This window comes from Gadus macrocephalus, chromosome 15, assembly GCF_031168955.1.
Source record: "Gadus macrocephalus chromosome 15, ASM3116895v1".
In the NCBI taxonomy this organism is placed as follows: Eukaryota; Metazoa; Chordata; class Actinopteri; order Gadiformes; family Gadidae; genus Gadus; species Gadus macrocephalus.
The window spans coordinates 11,340,606-11,360,038 of NC_082396.1; the positions used below are offsets into that span (position 1 = coordinate 11,340,606).

At 44.4% G+C, this 19,433-nt stretch overlaps 1 protein-coding gene across 1 annotated transcript in view; it reads right to left on the reverse strand.

The window, feature by feature from the left end:
* shtn1 (shootin 1) overlaps positions 1–19,326 on the reverse strand; it is a 22,063-nt gene extending 2,737 nt beyond the window's left edge. Inside the window, 15 exon segments of the mRNA XM_060074026.1 lie at positions 18–68; positions 751–857; positions 4,144–4,226; positions 4,351–4,477; positions 5,282–5,435; positions 7,169–7,315; positions 7,567–7,661; positions 8,062–8,143; positions 9,063–9,160; positions 9,406–9,592; positions 12,775–12,789; positions 12,791–12,870; positions 17,365–17,425; positions 18,099–18,151; positions 19,195–19,326. Of these exon segments, the coding sequence (XP_059930009.1) occupies positions 18–68; positions 751–857; positions 4,144–4,226; positions 4,351–4,477; positions 5,282–5,435; positions 7,169–7,315; positions 7,567–7,661; positions 8,062–8,143; positions 9,063–9,160; positions 9,406–9,592; positions 12,775–12,789; positions 12,791–12,870; positions 17,365–17,425; positions 18,099–18,151; positions 19,195–19,297 (1,443 nt within the window). The 5' untranslated portion in view covers positions 19,298–19,326.
* Between the last annotated feature and the right edge of the window lie 107 nt (positions 19,327–19,433).

The window sequence follows — 19,433 nt, forward strand, 5'->3', positions numbered from 1 at the left end:
TTTCAAACTTCCATTACCATGATTCCTTTCAGTTCCTGAATGGCAGAGTTAGACGGCAGTCTCTCCACCTGAGAGCAGGAGAGAGCGATGGGAGGGGGAGAGAGGGGACAGGGGAGAGGAAGAGAGGAGGGAGAAAGAGGGTGGAAGTGGAGAGATTGAGAGAAGAGAAAGTGATGGAAAGAAGAATGGGGGAGAGTGGAGAGGTGGTAATGGGGAAAAGAGGGAGAGAGGGGAGAAGAGGAGAGACGGGAGAAGGAGAGGGGAGAGGGAGGGGGAAGAGCAGGGAGAGAAGAGAGAGATGGGCTTGGTAAATAAACAGCAGTTTGAAAAATTATATTTGCTTTCCTTGTTCCGCACTTAGAGTCTTAACTACAGACAGACACTGGTGTTTTTTCACCGAATCCATTTGAGTCACAAGTCAATTTTCAGATTTTCCCCGTTCTTGATAATGACTTGAACAGGACGGCTCCTATAATACCAGCTAATTTCAGAGCACATAGTAGCGGGGAATGGTCTTAAGAAGACCCTGTGTTGTTATTTAATCATAGCGGTGTCCTTATCCACACAGAACAAGCTCTAATGCTGCGTTAAAGACTAGGAGATGTTGCGAGACGGTGTGATATGATTTAACAAACGGAGCTGTGGTGGAAGATAGTACAGGCCGCACAGATGGTGTTGAATGCTAACATACTGGCATAGTGCACTATGGGAGGTTTTCTATGGCATTGGGGTATTCGGGGTGAGGGGTACCCTGGGTTTGGTCCTGGTGCTGGGGCTCCGGGCTACGGGCCGCAGGAGGATCCCCTTCTTGATCCTGTCCATCATCTCATCCACCGCCTGCCTCCTGACATCCACCACTAGGGGGGGAGAGAGAGGGAGGCGAGAGGAGGGAGAGGAGGAGGGAGAGAGAGGGAGGAGAGGAGGGAGAGGTGGAGGGAGAGAGAGGGAGGAGAGGATGAGGGAGAGAGGGGGGAGAGAGAGAGAGAGAGAGAGAGAGAGAGAGAGAGAGAGAGAGAGAGAGAGAGAGAGAGAGAGAGAGAGAGAGAGAGAGAGAGAGAGAGAGGAGGAGGGAGAGAGAGGGAGGAGAGGAGGGAGAGGTGGAGGGAGAGAGAGGGAGGAGAGGATGAGGGAGAGAGGGGGGAGAGAGAGAGAGAGAGAGAGAGAGAGAGAGAGAGAGAGAGAGAGAGAGAGAGAGAGAGAGAGAGAGAGAGAGAGAGAGAGAGAGAGAGAGAGAGAGAGAGAGGGTGAGGGGGGAGAGGAGGAGGGAGAGAGAGGGAGGAGAGAGGAGGGAGAGGAGGAGGGAGAGAGAGGGAGGAGAGAGGAGGAGGGACAGAGAGGGGGGGGAGAGAGAGAGAGGATGAGGGGGGTAGAGTGCGAGGGAGAGAGAGACAGAGACAGCGAGAGAGAGACAGGGTATAATACAATACTAGTTATTTGAAAAAAAAGATCGACTACCTCCTTTAGTCTCGCAGGTCAGTACAGCACCAGCACAAGATAAAATGAGAAGTTAGTTAGGATACAGGCCTAACTAAAACTGATGCAGAGATGCTTACTAACTACATCTAACTACCATGTGGAGGACCGGTCCAATGACCAAAATAAGCATAAAGGTGTCTCAAATCATCATCTGTGCCTGACGCTGTTATTGATTTGAAGTAAAAAAATTATTTGCTTGCCGACACCATGAGAGATATTCTTGTGAATTATTAATAAATCAAATAAGGAATGTGAAAGATAATTTTATTAAGTAGGAGTTTGTGTGTTTTGTATGCCTCTGTTAACCGTCATTTTAAAGCCCATGTCTTTTGTGTTGTGTGGAATTCAATGAAAATAGCATTTTCATTGAAAGTTATGCAGGGAAAGTTCCTCAAGTTCCGGTGAAAAGAAAAAATCATTAAAAGGAAAAGAATAATACAAAGTAATCCGCTGACGAACGCAGTCTTTTGGGTAATAAAAACATTCTAACAGCTTATATTCAACGACACACACAATGGCTCCATTGAGATTTAAATTTCCTCAGAAACGTTGAGGAAAAGCTATTTCTTATTAAAAAGTCATATTCAAATATTTCTGTATTATTCAAAAGTCACTAAAGTATCCTTGGGTCCTTTCAACCTGGCGTCAAATTCCCATCATTCAACCCCGGGCACAGTGGCCAATTGACGCCCGCCAAACATCTTAGTCCCGAGCAAAGACAAGCGGTCTATTCAGTCAACCAGCTCTCCCAAGTCAAGGCTCCCCTTTTGTTTGGGCAGATATAAGAATTTACCTGTGACCTAATCGGCCAATGGGAGAGGCAGAAGTTAATATGTTCTCATTCGCCACCAGCCACGTGTTTATCTGTCCACTCAAGAGTGACTCGCACGAGGCCATAGAGCAGGTGAAGAATAGCTTCTCCTGTGAGAGCAGTGTTTCTGTGGCAGTGGTGGTGGGGGATATTCACCCCTTGGTTTCGAATAAGAAGAGTTCAGCAGCAGAGGGAAACCGCGGCATGCGGGACGTTCTGAATTCATTGTTGGGGGCTGTTGTAATGCAACCACGGTGGCCGTCCGATTTATTTTGCTCTGAATCGTGTGCTCGTGAACGGGGGCTGAGAATACGGGTGAATGAAACCCACAGCGCAGGTACACCCCAGGTCTACGTCACCAGCGCGGTGCACTGGTCTCTACGTCACCAGCGTGGTACCTCAATGTCACAAACGTAGATCATTTCATCATGGGTTCCCTTTTCCTCTCCAAACATGCAGAACTACACACATTCACCCGTTCATCCGTTATCATCTGTATTGATTGAGCATCTTTCTTGATGAGGCAACTTTGAGTCAGCATTGTTATTAGGGGTCCAAGCCAACAGGTTGGATCCCTATTGTTTTTGTAAGGTTTTTGTAAGGATTTTTATTGTTATACTTACCTCATTAGAAGTGGTACCACAGCCCAAACCGTAAATGGTGCCGACACGCCAATTGCATGACTATATCCAGATCTGTTCGGACTACGCAGACGACAAAATCCAGAAACACCGGTCACTAGGTGGCGCTATACCAAGGAATACGCGTTTGGGGCTATAAGTCCCACACCGAACATCCCACAGTCCAAAACGGATACACACAGATTCACTGGAGTCTGCTGCATCTTTTGGCATAGGCCACGCCCATTTGCGTCCATAATTTATTTTCGCAAAATCGCGAAAACCGCTAAACTGCCTTTTCCCTACTCCTCCCACATTTCTTTACCAATTGACACCAAACTTTGCACACGACATCTTCAGACGCACACAAAAAGAAATCGACTATTTTGACTCGACCGTCGATGACGAAACGGTAGCGTTTGGAATATTTGTTTATTAGCTACGTTAAACATGGAAAATCATTAATCCCCAAAAATCCAAAATTAGACATCGGATCGAGTTCAAATTTTACACACATGTTGGTGCTAACCTTAATGTCGTTCGATAAAAAATTCGTAAAGATTCGCCATTAGGGGGCGCAATAAACGAGGAAATTGTATATCTTCTACAAAATGTCGCCATTAGGGGCCGCCATAAACGAGGGAATTGTTCATCTCCTAACTGGCCAAAGGAATGTTCTGAAAACGCGTTTGGGGATATAACTCCCACACCGAACCTCACACAGTCAAAACCTTTATATCCACAGGTTCACGGTAGCGTTTTGAACACATGCTTCGCGTTGTGCCGGCGAAATGCACATTTCTTGGACCCCTGCATAACTGCTTGCAGTTCTAGTTGAATTAGCATTTGCATTGATCTATCATGTTTCTTGATGTAGAATCTTTATTGATTAATCATCTTCATTAATTTATCATCTTTATCGATTGAACATCTTCCTTGATTTGGCATCTTTATTGATTCTTCATCTGTACTGATACAGCATCTGTATTGATATAGCATGTTTATCAATTTAAAATGTTTATTGATTGGGAATCTTTACAGATGTAGCAACTGTATTGATTTAGCACATTTATTAATTGAGCATGTTCATCGATTAAGCATCTGTATTGATTTAGCAAGTTCATTAATCAAATAACTTGCTAAATCAATACAAGCATTATGATTGTGATAATAAAATGTTTATTGATGGGGCATCTGTACTGAATTGGCATGTTTATCCATTCAGCTTGTTCCTACCTGGTTCCCCGGTGGAGTCCTGAACGACCAGAGGGATGTCCGTTGTGCCGCCCTTCTTCTTGCGGATCAGAGACAGCAGGGAGCTGAGAGAAGGATGGTCGCGTGTCAAACCTTGTCTAGACCCGATCGTCAGGTGGCTCGGGACAGACCTTCTGGTAAGGACATTTTAAAGTGAACCGACTCCCTCACACCTGTGGCTAACCTTACCTGAGAGGGTTGGTGGGCTGTGGTGGTGGTGGTGGTGGTGGAGGAGGCGGGGGAGGAGGTGGAGGAGGAGGTGCGTGGCATGTAGGGGGATTGGTAGCCATCTGGAGCCTCTGCTGGAGCTCCTCGACTTCAACCGCAACACACAAGCGGAGTCAATTCAAGTCAACTCTACAGTATATGTAGAGCCCTTAATCACAGCCTCAAAGGGCTACACAGGCACCGTAGTATACCCTCTAGCCTTCAGCCATGTGAAGGACAAGGAAGGAGTCAAACACAAAGCCAGAGGGGGGAAACATTTAGCAGAAACACAGAAGGGACAGTAAGGAGTGCAATAGGTGCACATAAATATGACCCTTGATTAGGATATATTAACGTGGCATTTAACAGCCATCAGGCTGGCTGTGTTGTTCCGGTAACATTCAGTAGTCGTCCGGGCGATCTCTCATTTAATTGACCATGAAGACAAGAGGCCACTCAGTGGCGCAGAATGTGGCCGTTGGGACAGTCTGAGCAACGACAGCACAAACTGTAGTTGTGAATATTCTCAAGGGGGAAACGATGGCAGGAGGAGAGAGGGGATGGGGGTCAGGCTCAGTGCTTTGTGATGCAGCGCCGCTGGAATTCAGCGCTGAGTGTTTACAGGGCAACGTCCCTGGGCTCCCATCACCTCTCAGCTCCCACATTCTCCCTCCCTCTCCACATCTCTCCCTCCGCCTCCCTCCCCCTCTCCAAACCCGCTCCTCTCTCCCATCCCTCCAGCCACCCTTCTCTTTCTCTCCCCTCCCTCTCTCTCTCTCTCTCTCTCTCTCCCCGTTCTATTATCCACCCGGCTCTCCCTCTCCCCCCTCTCATATCTCTCTATCCCCCACTCTCTCTTAGTCTCTCTCCACCCTCTGCTATCTCTCTCTCTCCCTCTTGCGTTCTCTCTCACCGGTGGAGCGCAGGTCCTTGACCTCCCTCTCGGCCCGGGTGCACCTCCCCCCCTGCTCCTCCTTCCCCTCCTCCAGGAGGTCAAGTTTGCGTCGCAGAGCCGTCAGCTCCTTCTCAGCCTGGCCGCTCCGCACTCGCTCCTCTGCCTCTTTCATCTGGCGACACGAACACACACAAACACGCACACACCACACACAAACACACAGTCATTAAGCTAGTGAGACTGGCGGCTCAGTAGCGGCACACACAGACACCCTCAGTCCATGCCCAGGTTTGACGTACAGTATTAGCGATGTCGAAAAATGATCCTGTGTTCTATATTGACAAAAAAATGTAACGTGCTTTCGATTAGGATGAAAAATATTCTGAGATAATGGAATTTTAACCTACAATATATAGTCATGTGAAAAAAAATATGTTTAAACATATTTGAAGATTCTTATTATTACTATAATAAGATGCTTACTAACTACATCTTTACATCCATACAGAGATGGATGTAATATAGTATTAAAAATTTAAAATATATATATATGGAAGATGTTATTAACTGCAATTCCTTGTAAGGTAAAAGTAAGGAAACACCCACATATGTTGCTACTTAAAATGCATTACATTAAAAGCAAGTGCACTACCTTAGGTGCAAATTATTAGAACATTCTTAGAGAGGATTTTGGAGAAGCCTGCCTTATTTAAACCTCTGACATTTGGTTAGCTTCATTGTTAAAGTGAGTGTCATGGTCTGGGGCTGTTTGGCAGCAGCGGGGGCTGGCCAGCTCCCCATCATAGAGTATCCATGAATTCTTTATTGTACCAGGGGGGGCTTGAGGAAGAGGTGAGACCATCCGTCAGAAAATTGAAGCTGAAGCATATGTGGACCATGCAACATGACAATGACCCAAAACATTCCAGCAAATCCACCAAGGAATGGCTCAAGGGAAAGAAGTGGATAGTTCTTGAATGGCCGCGTAAAAGCCAGGATCTTAATCCTATTTAGATGCTGTTGGGGGATTTGAAGCGGGCTGTGCAGGAAAGACACCCCTCCAACATCACACAGCTGAAAGAATTCTGCATAGAGGAGTGGGATCAACTTTCTCCCAACCGATGTCAGAGACTTGTAGACAGTTCAAGGAAACATCTCATTGAGGTCATTTCAGCCAAAGAGGGCAAAAACAGCTATAAGGGAATACAGTTTCCTAACTTTCTCCTCAACAGAAATGTTTGCTTCATTTGTCCATTTTTTGTTCCAATAAATCAAAACAAAGTAACATTACCATTGTTTTTGTTCGATTAGATCACCTATATCTAGATATTTTGTTTGAAAGATGATCAAATATTGATACATCCATTAGTAATATACTTTTTTCGAATGCAGGCTTTCTTATAATCTTATATCTAAGGTTCAATAAATAACTAATAACTTGAATGTCAGACTAGATGAGCATTGGTGCCCGTGGAGGAGTGTAAACATGCTTTTGCCAGCGTTGCGTGTTCGCCGGCCCCCTCGTCATCCTGCCACCTCGGCTTCCCCCAACAATGTGTCCATTGTTCCCCAAATGAAGAGGACATCTCCCCTCTCACCCCAGCGCAGGGGGAGTTCAGCGATCCCACTTAGCCCTAATTGTTCCTGCCGCCTGTGCCAAGCAGTGGAATTAGCCAGCCAAGCTGTGTTTGCTGTAGGCAGGAATCTGGCAGGTCAGGCCCTGGGATCTTCCTCCCAACCCCAATGTGCTAATCCAGGGAAAGGGATAGGGGATAAGGGTGTTAGGGGGAAGGGGTTCGTTTTTGGGGGCCGAGTTCAGAGGGTTCATAAAACCAGCACTGGAGCATAAGGGCTAGCGATCCCAGCATGATCAATCTAGCGTTGGAGGAAGTGGTTTGTTCAGACCTGCTGCAGGTGCTCCAACCTTTGGGTCTCCACTTCCTGGGTGAGCTTGGCGACCTCTCGTAGTGCTTCCTGTAGGGCGTGGCCAGGGGCGGCACTTTGGACCAGCAGCTGGCTCTGTCTCCTCAGCTTCTTCTGCTCCACCAGCATCTGGACAGAAGGAGTAGGACGTGTCATGGTGTCATGAACAATACTTGCATATTCTATCATGCATCTTACACCTTACATCTTGCACGGATACCTACAGATAGACAATTGGGTTTGAACCTAGAACATTTCGGTCACAACACCCTAGTCACGACGATGTTAGCCGGACTAGGTTTTCTACTACGTGCTACGTTCATTTAGTTGACTGTAGTTTATAGAGATATGTTGTAAAGCTAAGGAAAGAGTTGGTTTACCTCCCTGGCAAACTTCTCCGCCTCTGTCCGCAAGTCTCTCTCCAAGCTCAGGTCATCCTGCAACACCTCAAACTCCTCTGCTGCAAACACTGACACTGGAGAGAGAGAATGAGAGCGAGAGAGCGAGCGAGCAAGAGGGCAAGAGAGAGAGACAGAGAGACATTGAGAGAGTGAGAGAAAAAGAGACATATGGAATTTTATTTTTAGTTGTTTGATTATGTTATTATTATTATTATTATTATTATTATTATTATTATTATTATTATTATAATTATTATGATGATTATATTACATTGTTAAATGCTTTGGCAATAAAAAAAAGTTTTTTTCGTCATGCCAATAAATGCAGCAATTTTAATTGAAAGACGGAGAACGCATTGGATAGAGAGAAAGAGATTGACATTGTAGGTATAATTTATTCTGCAAGATGTATATCTACTCAAGGTTAACTTACAGCAACAATACAGATACACAAACACACACACACACACACACCTCGGTTGTATTTCTGCAGGAGGGTTCTCTGCCGCATGGTCTCTGCGATCAAAACACTGTTATCGTGTTTCTCTTTCAGCAACTGCATTAAAGTAAAGCCAGTAAAAATGACTTTTCATGTGTAAAAGACCAACCTAAACTTTAAACTCCCCAAGTTTCACAACAGATGCGTCTCTGGTATTTCAGCCAATCGGTAACAAGTAAATAATAAACAGTTTGGCATCTCTGCAGTTTTTTTCTCATTCCATTTGATTTCATTCTTCAGTTACTTATTAAGGAAATAGGAAAATGAGAGGTTGTTGGATTTAACCAATCTGTAAATATAAGGTGAGGTGAAAAGATAACACACACTTTGTCCATGTTTATTCTACTTATTTATATACACACACACACACACACACACACACACACACACACACACACACACACACACACACACACACACACACACACACACACACACACACACACACACACACACACACACACACACACACACACACACACACACACACACACACACACACACACACACATTTGTATGGGATTAGTACCTTTATGGACAGGAGAGTGAAGAGAGAAAGTCATTGGAAGAAGAGAGGGAGGAACATGGGCCACAGGTCAGAGTGGAACCTGCATTGAGCTACCAGGAGATTTAACTATGTGGGTCAAGTCAAGTCACTTTTATTTATACAGCACATTTAACAGGAGTTGACCCAAAGCGTTTTACATTGACAGGACAGTTGATGAAAGGGGCCCAGGGATACACAGGTCTTGACTAAAAAAGAAATGCATAAAATAAGTAGAAAATAAGTAGAAAGAAAGCAATAAAAGTAGTAAGAACAAGGTTAAGGGTGTTAAGGGTTGTTAAAAGCAAGAGTGAAAGGGTATGTCTTTAAATTAGACTTAAAACTGGCGTAGAGGACTTGATGTGGGGTGGAAGGGGATTCCATAGGTTTGAGTGCCACCGCTGAGGCCCCGTTTACTCTACTCCTACTCACTTCGTCTCTGGTGTCACGAAGATGGTCTCGGAGGGCCTCTACATCGGCAACAGCTCGCGTCTTCTCCTGCACCACCTGAGAGAGTTTTTCACGCAGCTCTGACACAAACACAACATCCATTGCACGAACATTGATAACCTTTACACACAAACAGAGCGTCCTGACCAAGTAGTGCATTAATAGTAAATCGGATGCCAAACTACAGTGCTATGTTCCAGGTCCTTCCTTCTCTCCCTAAACGCTGTCCTGCCTCTCTTCACTTTCCTGTCCATAGAAAACTAACTTTATCTGGGAGCATTGTGGTCTGTCAGAGAAGAGGATCACTGCAGGCCCCCCCAGGTACCTGTGATGGTGGTCTGGCACTTGGTCAGGAGACACTCCTGATTGGCTCCTTGCAAATCCTCCTCCTCCTTCTGCTCCTTCTCCTGCTCCTCTTCCTCCTCCAGCTGGATCTCAGTGATGGTGTCGGGGCCCAGATGAGCCATCAGCAGCATGCTCTTCCTCTTCAGGGAGCGGTTCTGACGCTTCAGCTGGGAACACATGGAGGGATGAACACACATGCAAGTGGAGGGGTGAGGGGATTAGGTGATGGAACTATTAACACGTGCAGGGGGCGCGAGGATGAGGTGATAGACCTGTGTAGCATGGAGTGGGGGGGGGATGTGTAGATGAAGTTATGCACTATGAACACATGCAGGTGGAGAAAGCGAGGGATGAGGGGATAGACCTATGTACACATGCATTTAGCTTGATGAGGGAATGTTGAAGTGGTAGAACGATGAACACATTGAGGTGGAGGGATGAGGAGATGGAGGTCAATGAACTGTGAATGCATGCACGCACGCACGCACACACACACACACACACACGCACGCACGCACGCACGCACACATTTCAGGGAGGTATACTTAAACATGATAAACACAGCAGAACAACGCCTCATCCTGCTCTCATTTCGCGGGGGCTTTTATTTTCTAAGTCAAGCCGTCACACAGACGTAATTCATTGTGCATGTAAAAGTCAGAAGAAAGGAGCAGGGATGAGGCACCGCTGGGCTTGTGTTCTGATTTCTTTAGTTTCCCTCGTCCCTGCAATCAGCAGAAGAGGCGTGGCACATGAGACGAACAAACAGCCGTGTAACACCAGACACCTCATTAGAGGAACACTGGGGGAAAAGTGGCCCTAATATTTCTCCTTTCTCCATCGTAATCATTGCTCTCTTTTCTTATTTTTTTCATTTGATAGCACACGGTATTTGCGACTATATTTCCATGCAGCAATTTGCACCTCTGTATTTTGAATCCAATGCTCTCTATATTCAATGCGATTCAGCGTTTTCATCAGAGCTATACGGTGGGGGGGGGGGTCCACTATCCACTATGGGAACGCCGACTCCAGTGCTTCCGTCTTCCCGACAGCCATATGTGTCAATTAGGGCGAGCGTCAGTAAGTAAAACCTTAATGAAACCTATGGCAAGGAGGCAGATGGCAATTATGCATATGTCTTGATGCGTTCTCAAGGCGGGAAAGTGCACAGAGATTGATGAAGAGACAAGAGAGATGGAGAGAGAGAGACGGGGAGATAAAGAGAAAGCAAGAGAGGGATGGATAGAGTGAGAGAGTGAGAGAGAAGGCAAGTCACAAATGATACATTTATTAATGGCGTCATGCTGGGATGCGAATAGCAGCAATTCAGTCTTTTGATGACGCCCTTCAAAAGGCATATTTTTATGTGTGTGTGCGTGCAAGATGCAATCAACAATACATAACATGGAATCACAGCCCTTTTGGTAATAATCTATGATTGATAAAAGGCGTGCGTATGAAATTATGCACTCAAATAAATCAATGGCACCGGAGGGCAAGACCAGGGGAGGTCACCGCCAACAAATTCGTCGCTCCCGCTGTCCCCCGCGCTGAAGAAAAAAAAAAGTCAAGCATTGCAACACCACCGTGCCACTGATTGGCCCGCTCGCAAATTGCTGGCATCCTCGGTCGTCTGGTTTTAATTCAAAGTGTTGGGAAATCACATTCAAGTTTCACCGCCTCTGTTACTGCTCTTTGGAAAGAGCTGGCAGTCAAAATAACCGTCATTGGACTTGGGAGAAATTAACACAGGCTCAATTTGCCTGTCTTCCCTTGGTTAAACCTCCCCAAATATTTTGGGTGTGATTTAAATGGAAATGAGCTGCAGAGCGAGGCTGCCACCGCCCAGAGTCCAGGGATGCTGTTGCTGCTCCAATTAAATGGCTTATATTTATATATACAGTATGTGCGTCAACATTTATTCATACCTCCAATATGTATCTTTAACATAGATTTAGGTCTTTCTCCCTAACTCTGTCTCAAAGTATTGATTTTATATTGATCAGGTCATTCGAAAGCGACCCATTTTTGTCACCCTTTGAGGTATTAACAGAAAACATGTAATCACCAAATCTTTTGATCTAACAGATTAATCAGCCAATGTTAAAGAGGCCAATTTAAGCAAAAATAAATTTATGTTTTTGCTTTAAGGCCACCTTGGTTTTTCTGCATTGTGAATTTATTTAGTAAAATGTTGTTGAGTTCAAACCGCTGGACTGTTTCACCAACTTCCTTTCTCTCTTGCCTGATTGGTCAACCCAAACATAATTCGATAAAAGTAAATAAAGGGTGATGCAATTTTAATCAAATCATAGACATATAGATATCAGCAAGTTCTTCTCAGAGGAGTCAACATATCCTCCTTATGAATGAAGTTTCAGAGCAGGATGCTGGCTGAATCCCAGCGCTCTGATTGGACGGACCTGCTGATTGGAATAATCTGCTCTTCCTTGAACAAAATGATTGGTTATTGGCTTTCTGCTTTTCATGCTGGAAACTATGTGAATTTACACTCTATCTATGTTGTCCAGGGGACACCAGCCGTTATATTTGTATTTTGATTGCAGATAGGCCTCTACTTTGAGAATATTTATGGCTTGATTTTACATATTAACAAAAATGTATAAAAAGTATTCAGATTTGTGAACAGGATCAAATTCAACCAGAGCAGGAGAAGAAGTCGCAGAAACGATGTGCTCAAACACACTTCATATTAGTATATAAAATAAAGATATATTTAGAATCTACACATTAGGAAAAGTCATGCATCATCTCCAATACCATGTTTCATTGGTTTGTCGTTTCCAGTTCAGACGTTCGGACCCAGTATTTCACAATCATTTCTGCTTTAAACATGGCTGCCTGATTGGCATTGGAGGTGTAAAGGATGCAAGGAGGAGGACCATGTTTGGTTGTTAATGTATAACAGAATCATTACGATTACTCTTAGTAGACCTACTTAATCTAAGAAACTCAGATCAACAACCAGCTGATACATATCTGCTCATATTGAACTCACTTGTCGATACGTTAAAAAAACGTATTGAGCAGCCAATGCAATGGCTTGGATAGGCCTTCAAGTTGCTAATCAACAGATGATGTACAACGTTTTATTTGCACATTTGCGTGTTGTGTGGGCATGTTTGTGATTAGCTTGCATGTTTGTTTTGCTGTGTGTGCAACACAGTTTCAGAAACATTTTCAGAAAGCCGTTGTCTCCCATCATAAGAAGACAAGAGCATTAATGTAAATGCCGGTTCTTTGTCTGTGAGGAAGCTCTGCATGTCGTGGACATGTTTGGGCTGAGACACAGCTGTACAGTGCTTGCCAGTGAGATGAGCCGTACCTTTGTGGCCAGGATTTTCAACGCTCTGACGACAATTCCTCTCGATCTCCAAATCCTCTTGAATGGCATTCACCTCTTCAATGACCATGTGGGAGACTGGCAGAGAGAGATACAAAGCGAGACAGAGAGAGAGAGAGAGAGAGAGAGAGAGAGAGAGAGGAGAGAGAGAGAGAGAGAGAGAGAGAGGAGAGAGAGAGAGAGAGGAGAGAGAGAGAGAGAGAGAGAGAGAGAGAGAGAGAGAGAGAGAGAGAGAGAGAGAGAGAGAGAGAGGGAGGGAGGGAGGTCGTAAGATAACAAGCAATGGTTACAAGAAATGGGATAGAATAACCGCTCCTATTGTTAGGATAACCCTAACCCTCATGTTTCGTTAACCCAAAAGGAACAGGAATGAAACTATATGTAATGATTAGAAAAATTGTTAACATTGTTGATGTACTTACAAAGAGTAATCCTACATCGCATGTAAGAAGATGTCATACTCTCAACTAATATTACAGTATCACAAAACAATATTTTCAAATAAGTCTATTCATATTGACTGAGACAACACAACAGCGATTTGTCCCTGGCATCCATGATGTAAATATCAGCATTGTTCGCAGGAGAATCGATCATAAGAAGAATCATACAGAGAGAGAGCGTTGAGTGTATTCATGTTTTCTTAGCCTGTCACCTATGATGTTAAGCCAGTGCTATTCACCGCACGGCAGCATGTGTTTCCATATGAGTCCTGTCACATCAAAACACCTTTGTGAAAACAAAGAATTGGATAAAGATCTGCACGTGTGTTTGTATGTCTGTGTGTGTGCGAGGGAGCATGTAACCGCCCTCAGTTTACAGAGCTTTTAATTGACACGAGAGCGCCGTGATGCTTGACACTGAAGCTCACCGACCGGCTGTCATTGTGGCGGTTACGCACGTCTTCATTCACGGGCACGTGAACCCAACGCAACGGATTACAGAGGTCTTGACTGCTTAGTATGCCTTGGTTTCCCTTTTTCCTTCTTACATATCCCACGCTCACCGTGTAGATTTCAATCATAAAAGGAGGGAAGGAAAAAAAACCTTCAAAGCCTGTGTAAATTTACTGCAGAAGGTTATTTCGTCTGCTATATTAGAGCAAGGTTTACACAGAGTTGTTTATTTTTTTACGATGCTGACCATAACAACCTTGTCAATAAGATAGATTTGCAATCAGGAATATAACTAACAGAAGTAGCTATAGCACATGATAGATAATCTCAAGCAATTTGATGACCAAGAATGACTAATAACAATAAAACATTTAAAAACGACCCTCATCAATTAGTTTAATCGGGGGAAGAATGACTTTTGGAATGGAGATCTATAACCCCTGATCTAATCTGAATGTAGTTCCTGGATCTCTCCTCTCTTGTCTCTATTTCTCTGCTGTTTTTTAAGCCTGACATGTGGCCCCGACGATGCCATCATCAAGTCTCTCAACTCTCGTCATCACACCTCAGGACAAAAGATCCTTCCTAACCACTTATCTAATTAAACATTGTGTCTGTGTGCGTGTGGGGGATTGTGTGTGAAGGCGACAGACGGGGAGGCATTAGTACCGTTGCCGCGGGCGACTCCTCTACCCCCGGTGCCACCTAATTAAGCCGTGTGATGAGCGCTGAACGGTACCACTCATCCATCAACACCACAACAATAGCTGCATGCAAGTCCCAAATTTAGCTTCAATACTAGCCTCAATGCTGGCCATGATGTTAGCCTAAATACTTGCTTCAACACGTGCCTCAACACTAACTAGTCTCAGCAATGACTAGCCTCAATGCTAGCTGCAAAGCTAGCCTTAACGAAAGCTTCAATGCTAACCACTGCAATACCAGCCTTAATGTTAGCCCATCCACTAGCCCTACTATGAACGCCATCTCTAGCCTAGATTCGAGCCTCAACGCTAGCCAATATACAGTCAAACATAGAAATATGTTCCAGACAGAGACAGAAAGGGGTGCCCTGAATAAAATGCTGTGTAAATTGTTATTACTGGTCACTAGGGTAAACAAACCTCCATGTGAAAGTGTGTGTGTGTGTGTGCATCTTAGTGTGTGTGCGTATGTGTGTGTGTGTGTGTGTGTGTGTGTGTGTGTATGGCGGGGGTAACGACACAGAGCTCTGATGCATCAGAGAATTGTTAGTGTTAATTATAAGTTTCAGTCACTCCCCCTCGCCCCTCCCCACACCACCATCATCATCGTCATCAACATCACTCCATCTTTGCTTTCTACCCCCCGCCTCTTGTCTTCATGTATGTGTGTGTGTGTGTGTGTGTGTGTGTGTGTGTGTGTGTGTGTGTGTGTGTGTGTGTGTGTGGGGGGGGGACAGTGATTACCCCCAGCATGTTGACATGCAGCATAATGGTATCAGAGGCTCCAGTGCATCTCTGAATTAAATGGTGTGTGTGTGTGTGTGTGTGTGTGTGGGGGGGGGGGGGGGGGGGGGCTTGATGAGGGGGATGCGGGGCAGATGCCTTTGTGGTGTTATCATTACAACACAATGGTCATGTTGTCGCCAACCTTGCCACAGCCAATTCAAAAGAAATGATTGTATGTGTGTGTGTGTGTGTGTGTTGTGTGTGTGTGTGTGTGTGTGTGTGTGTGTGTGTGTGTGTGTGTGTGTGTGTGTGTGTGTGTGTGTGGAGAATCTGTGTGTGCGGAGGTGAGTATTGATGGTGGTGATGGGGGTGCTGGTTTGGGATGGTGAGGGGCTTGTTCTCTCCCTTTCTCCCTCCCACCTCCGACTCACCCCTCCACTACATCACCCCCTCAACCACCCCCCCCCCCCCCCCCCCCCCAGTCGTTTCGTTGTGAATAGGAGCAATTTTCTAAGAGCTATGAAATCACGTAATAGGCCCTAATATGCAGCTGTTTGGCAGTGTGCGACAGCCTCTTTTAGCGTGCAAGTCAAACACAATATGTGTTTGGCTGAGGGATCGCTGAATATTCGCCACGCTTATTCATATGAAAATACGGGTGCCCGCAACATGATTACAAAGGCAAACTATTTGCTTGTTCTTTTGACATGCGGCACCTCAGATCAAACCCTGCCTGCAATTATTTGGTCATGGTGCCCCATTCTACCTTAAAGGAAAATATCTTTCTCGCGCGGGGCTGAAGAAATGTGAAAAGCATTTAAATTGTGGAGGGATGTGTGGAGTGAAAGGGCTGTGGCAGGCCTGGTACTTGTGAATGCCATCATCTGAAGGTTCGGAGATGGAGGTGGTGGGCCTCCTCCCATAGGCCAGGGGGGGGGGGGGGGGGACCAACGGGATATTTTGGTGCCGAGTTTGGTGCAGATTCAAACACGTCAATAATGCCGTCGTTAACATATGCGGTGTTGTTACCGGGGACAGAGAGGCGCAGGTTACGGAGTGTCAATGTGTTTTCGAGGAGCAGTTTGGTTTGGTACCTACCTCTGACATTCAATCCAAAGTCAAATCGAAGCCAAATCACACCAAAGATTCAATCATGAGGAGGTGTGTTGGCTCAGCTTGCGGGTGGTGATGGTTTGCGTTTTTTGTAGTTGTACAACAAGGGCTCAATGGGGTTGTTAATTTGAACTAGCATATTATGCATTCATGTTTCATTGTTGACGAGCTAATTTGTAGTCCAAATTAATTATGATGGACAATTATGATATATTCAAGAAGGGATTCGTTTTTTTGCTTTGATGTAGCTTGGATTAAATGACTGTATCTTATTAATGTTATTTATGTGAACTTATGTAATGTTATTACGCTAAATGATTATTGAACTTGAATATGGACTTCAAATACTGTATTTCTGTAAGTAATGGAGCACACTGTGATCACACTGTATATGAAAGGCTAGTTCAACCTTGTTTAAACGATCAAACTATTAAACTGTGTGTTTTACAGACTGCATGACAAGGTAACCACTCACCACTGATCCATAGATCTATCAAGGCTTATCACAATATACCTAAACGTTACTCCAGTCAGGGTGTCACCATACAACTGTCTATGTTACACATACATTAACATCTACATGTGGGCTGGGCAAAATAGAAAATGTATTATAACGAATACCATGGTTCATTTTAACACATGATTAAGAGTATATCTTGTCATCCTCATTAATCTACAATATAAAATTGAGTATCACGAAGAGGTCGATATCCAACCAAATATTAAGTCAATAAAAATGAACATTTGGATAAGCGGGACTCTAGCACAGTGGCCCCAAACCTTTGAAGGCACCCAGCTTCCTGAAAGCGGTTGGGGACAACCCACTCAAATAATCAATACAAATGCACATACATGTGAATTCACTTCTGCAAGCTAATTGACGTTTCCGATCATTGGCTGTGTTGCCCGGGGTAGGTCATGGTAGACTTTTAATTATTGTATACTTGATCACTGGCGTCGTAAGCAACTGCGTAAGAAACGCATATTGAATCCAGCAACAAAAAACAAAATGGAAGGAAACCACTGGTCTAGTTTCAGCAGATAACCAGCCTGACCGGCACCCAGTGCTCACAGTTCCTTCTGGGTCTGTCTGTCTGTCAGGTAGGGGGGGCTGGGTGTGGAGATGAACCCACCTTGCTGGAACTCATTGAGCTTCTGGATGGCCTCGTCCCTCTCCTCCTGTATACGCTGACACTGAAAAGGGACAGACCGACAGACAAGAGATTCTAAGATTCCAGCATCTGAAATGTTTTGATATTGGGGAGTATACAGTATAAATAACAGGGAAAATATAATGGATCGCATAAAATAAACGTTCCAGGACTAATGTGATCTGTAGGAAATCCCCTGGATTTTAAGCGACCTACCAATGTGGTAGGTAGTATGTATTTTAATGTGACAATGCAACCAGGTAAACCCTCAGCTGGGCTGAGGGTTTACCTGGTTGCATTGTCACATTGACATACTCGAAAGGACGTTGCACTCAAATGTGTATATTGTACTTGATTTGCTCAATGGACATTGCCCAAATGCTTATGTTACCCCCTGGTACCTACATATTAACTAATTATTTAATTTAAAAACAGAAATTCAGATCTGATGCCGGAGGCTTTTATGATTAAACTAAATTATTTGGAGTTCTATCAATTTTTTTGACTCCCAGTGAATGCCATTCAGGTTTTGAAGAGATACCTTATGCTTAAATTTACACTCCGAAGGGCAGTTCAGCAAGGCTAATCAGTTGCTTCATCTCTTCGCAGATAAACGCTTTACAACATTTTAAGGAAAAACGAATGACCTGACAGTGGGTCATGTTCACTGTGTTTCGTGTATAAGCAGTAATGTGTTGAATAAAACCTCCACTAACCTCCATGGTTGTGAGACCGTGTTCCCGCTGTAGAGCTTCATATTCCTGGACCACTGTGGGTAACAAGGGGTGCCACTTACAAGACATCTTCACAAAGACAGGAGCTGTGGAATATCTGATAGTTCCCCTTCATCACTAATATCACTGCGGCTAAATAAAGAGCAAAAATGTGCCAACTTGTGATACACAATCATCCTCTGACTAGGTCCCCCCCCCCCCCCCCACCCCCCCTCACTCCTCCCTCCCATGTGCCAGAGATGACCGATAATGTCGAAAATAGCGATAGCCCCACAGATAGAGGGAAGTATGTGTCTGTTTCCATAAAGTCAAGAGGCTGTAGGCCTGACGTTACTTTATTATTTCCAGAATGGTTATAGGGGACAACAGTAACAGACAATGTTGATAGAAGTGAGCCACTGGAAATAAGGCAGTAGCCATATGTATAAATCATGTTTAATATCACAATAGATAATGTGATAAAGAATGGGATTATGCATGAGTTTTAATAGTGTGCCAGAGGAATCAATGTATGTTACAAACATTCAATCATGTCAGCTGTTTTTCCTCCTGCCATTTATGTTTCAATCCAGCAGTTTTGATCTACATTTGATTATCCATTTCTACTTTGTGGGGTTACCGATAAATAAGACCTCCATCTTTAGTAAATTATTGTAAAGTGTTTGAGTAACCGAGGCGAGGACTGTGTTGACTCAGGGCGGGTTGGAAGGCCAATGGTCGAATACAATTAGATCTTCAGGTACCAACCATGTTTCAGATACATAACTGTATTCCATTCATTTCTAGGCCGTCTTCGTGTTGGTTACTGGTCGTCCGATTTACATTAAGAACTAACTTAAGTCAGGTAAGAGGCATGATTTGACATGGCCCTTGCCATTAAACTAGATATTTGGACTTTGTTCTTCCAGAAAAGTCTTGAAAAAAATATAGACGGATGAATCCATCTCCGTGGCGGTTGGGGAAATTAAATGCGTAAAACAAACATGATAGTAGGCCTAGACACCGCTGACATATTAATTATCCACAATGTTTAAAAAAGTACGCTGCTACAATATGAAGCTAGTGTCACGCTACTCACCTTGGTTTGACAACTTTCCGATGACATTGATTTGCTCCAGTTCTTCTGCCGCCATTGTATTATATTCAGCCTTGACATATAGCACGTGACGTGTATGTAGCATAATAAACAGGTAGACAGGAAGTCGCGCGCACACGCACACACACACCTTTATTATCCTGAACCACGCCCACAGCGATAGTGGTTAAGTTTCAAAGTGTACAGTTATACATCTGCTCATAGGAACGACGCAAAACCAG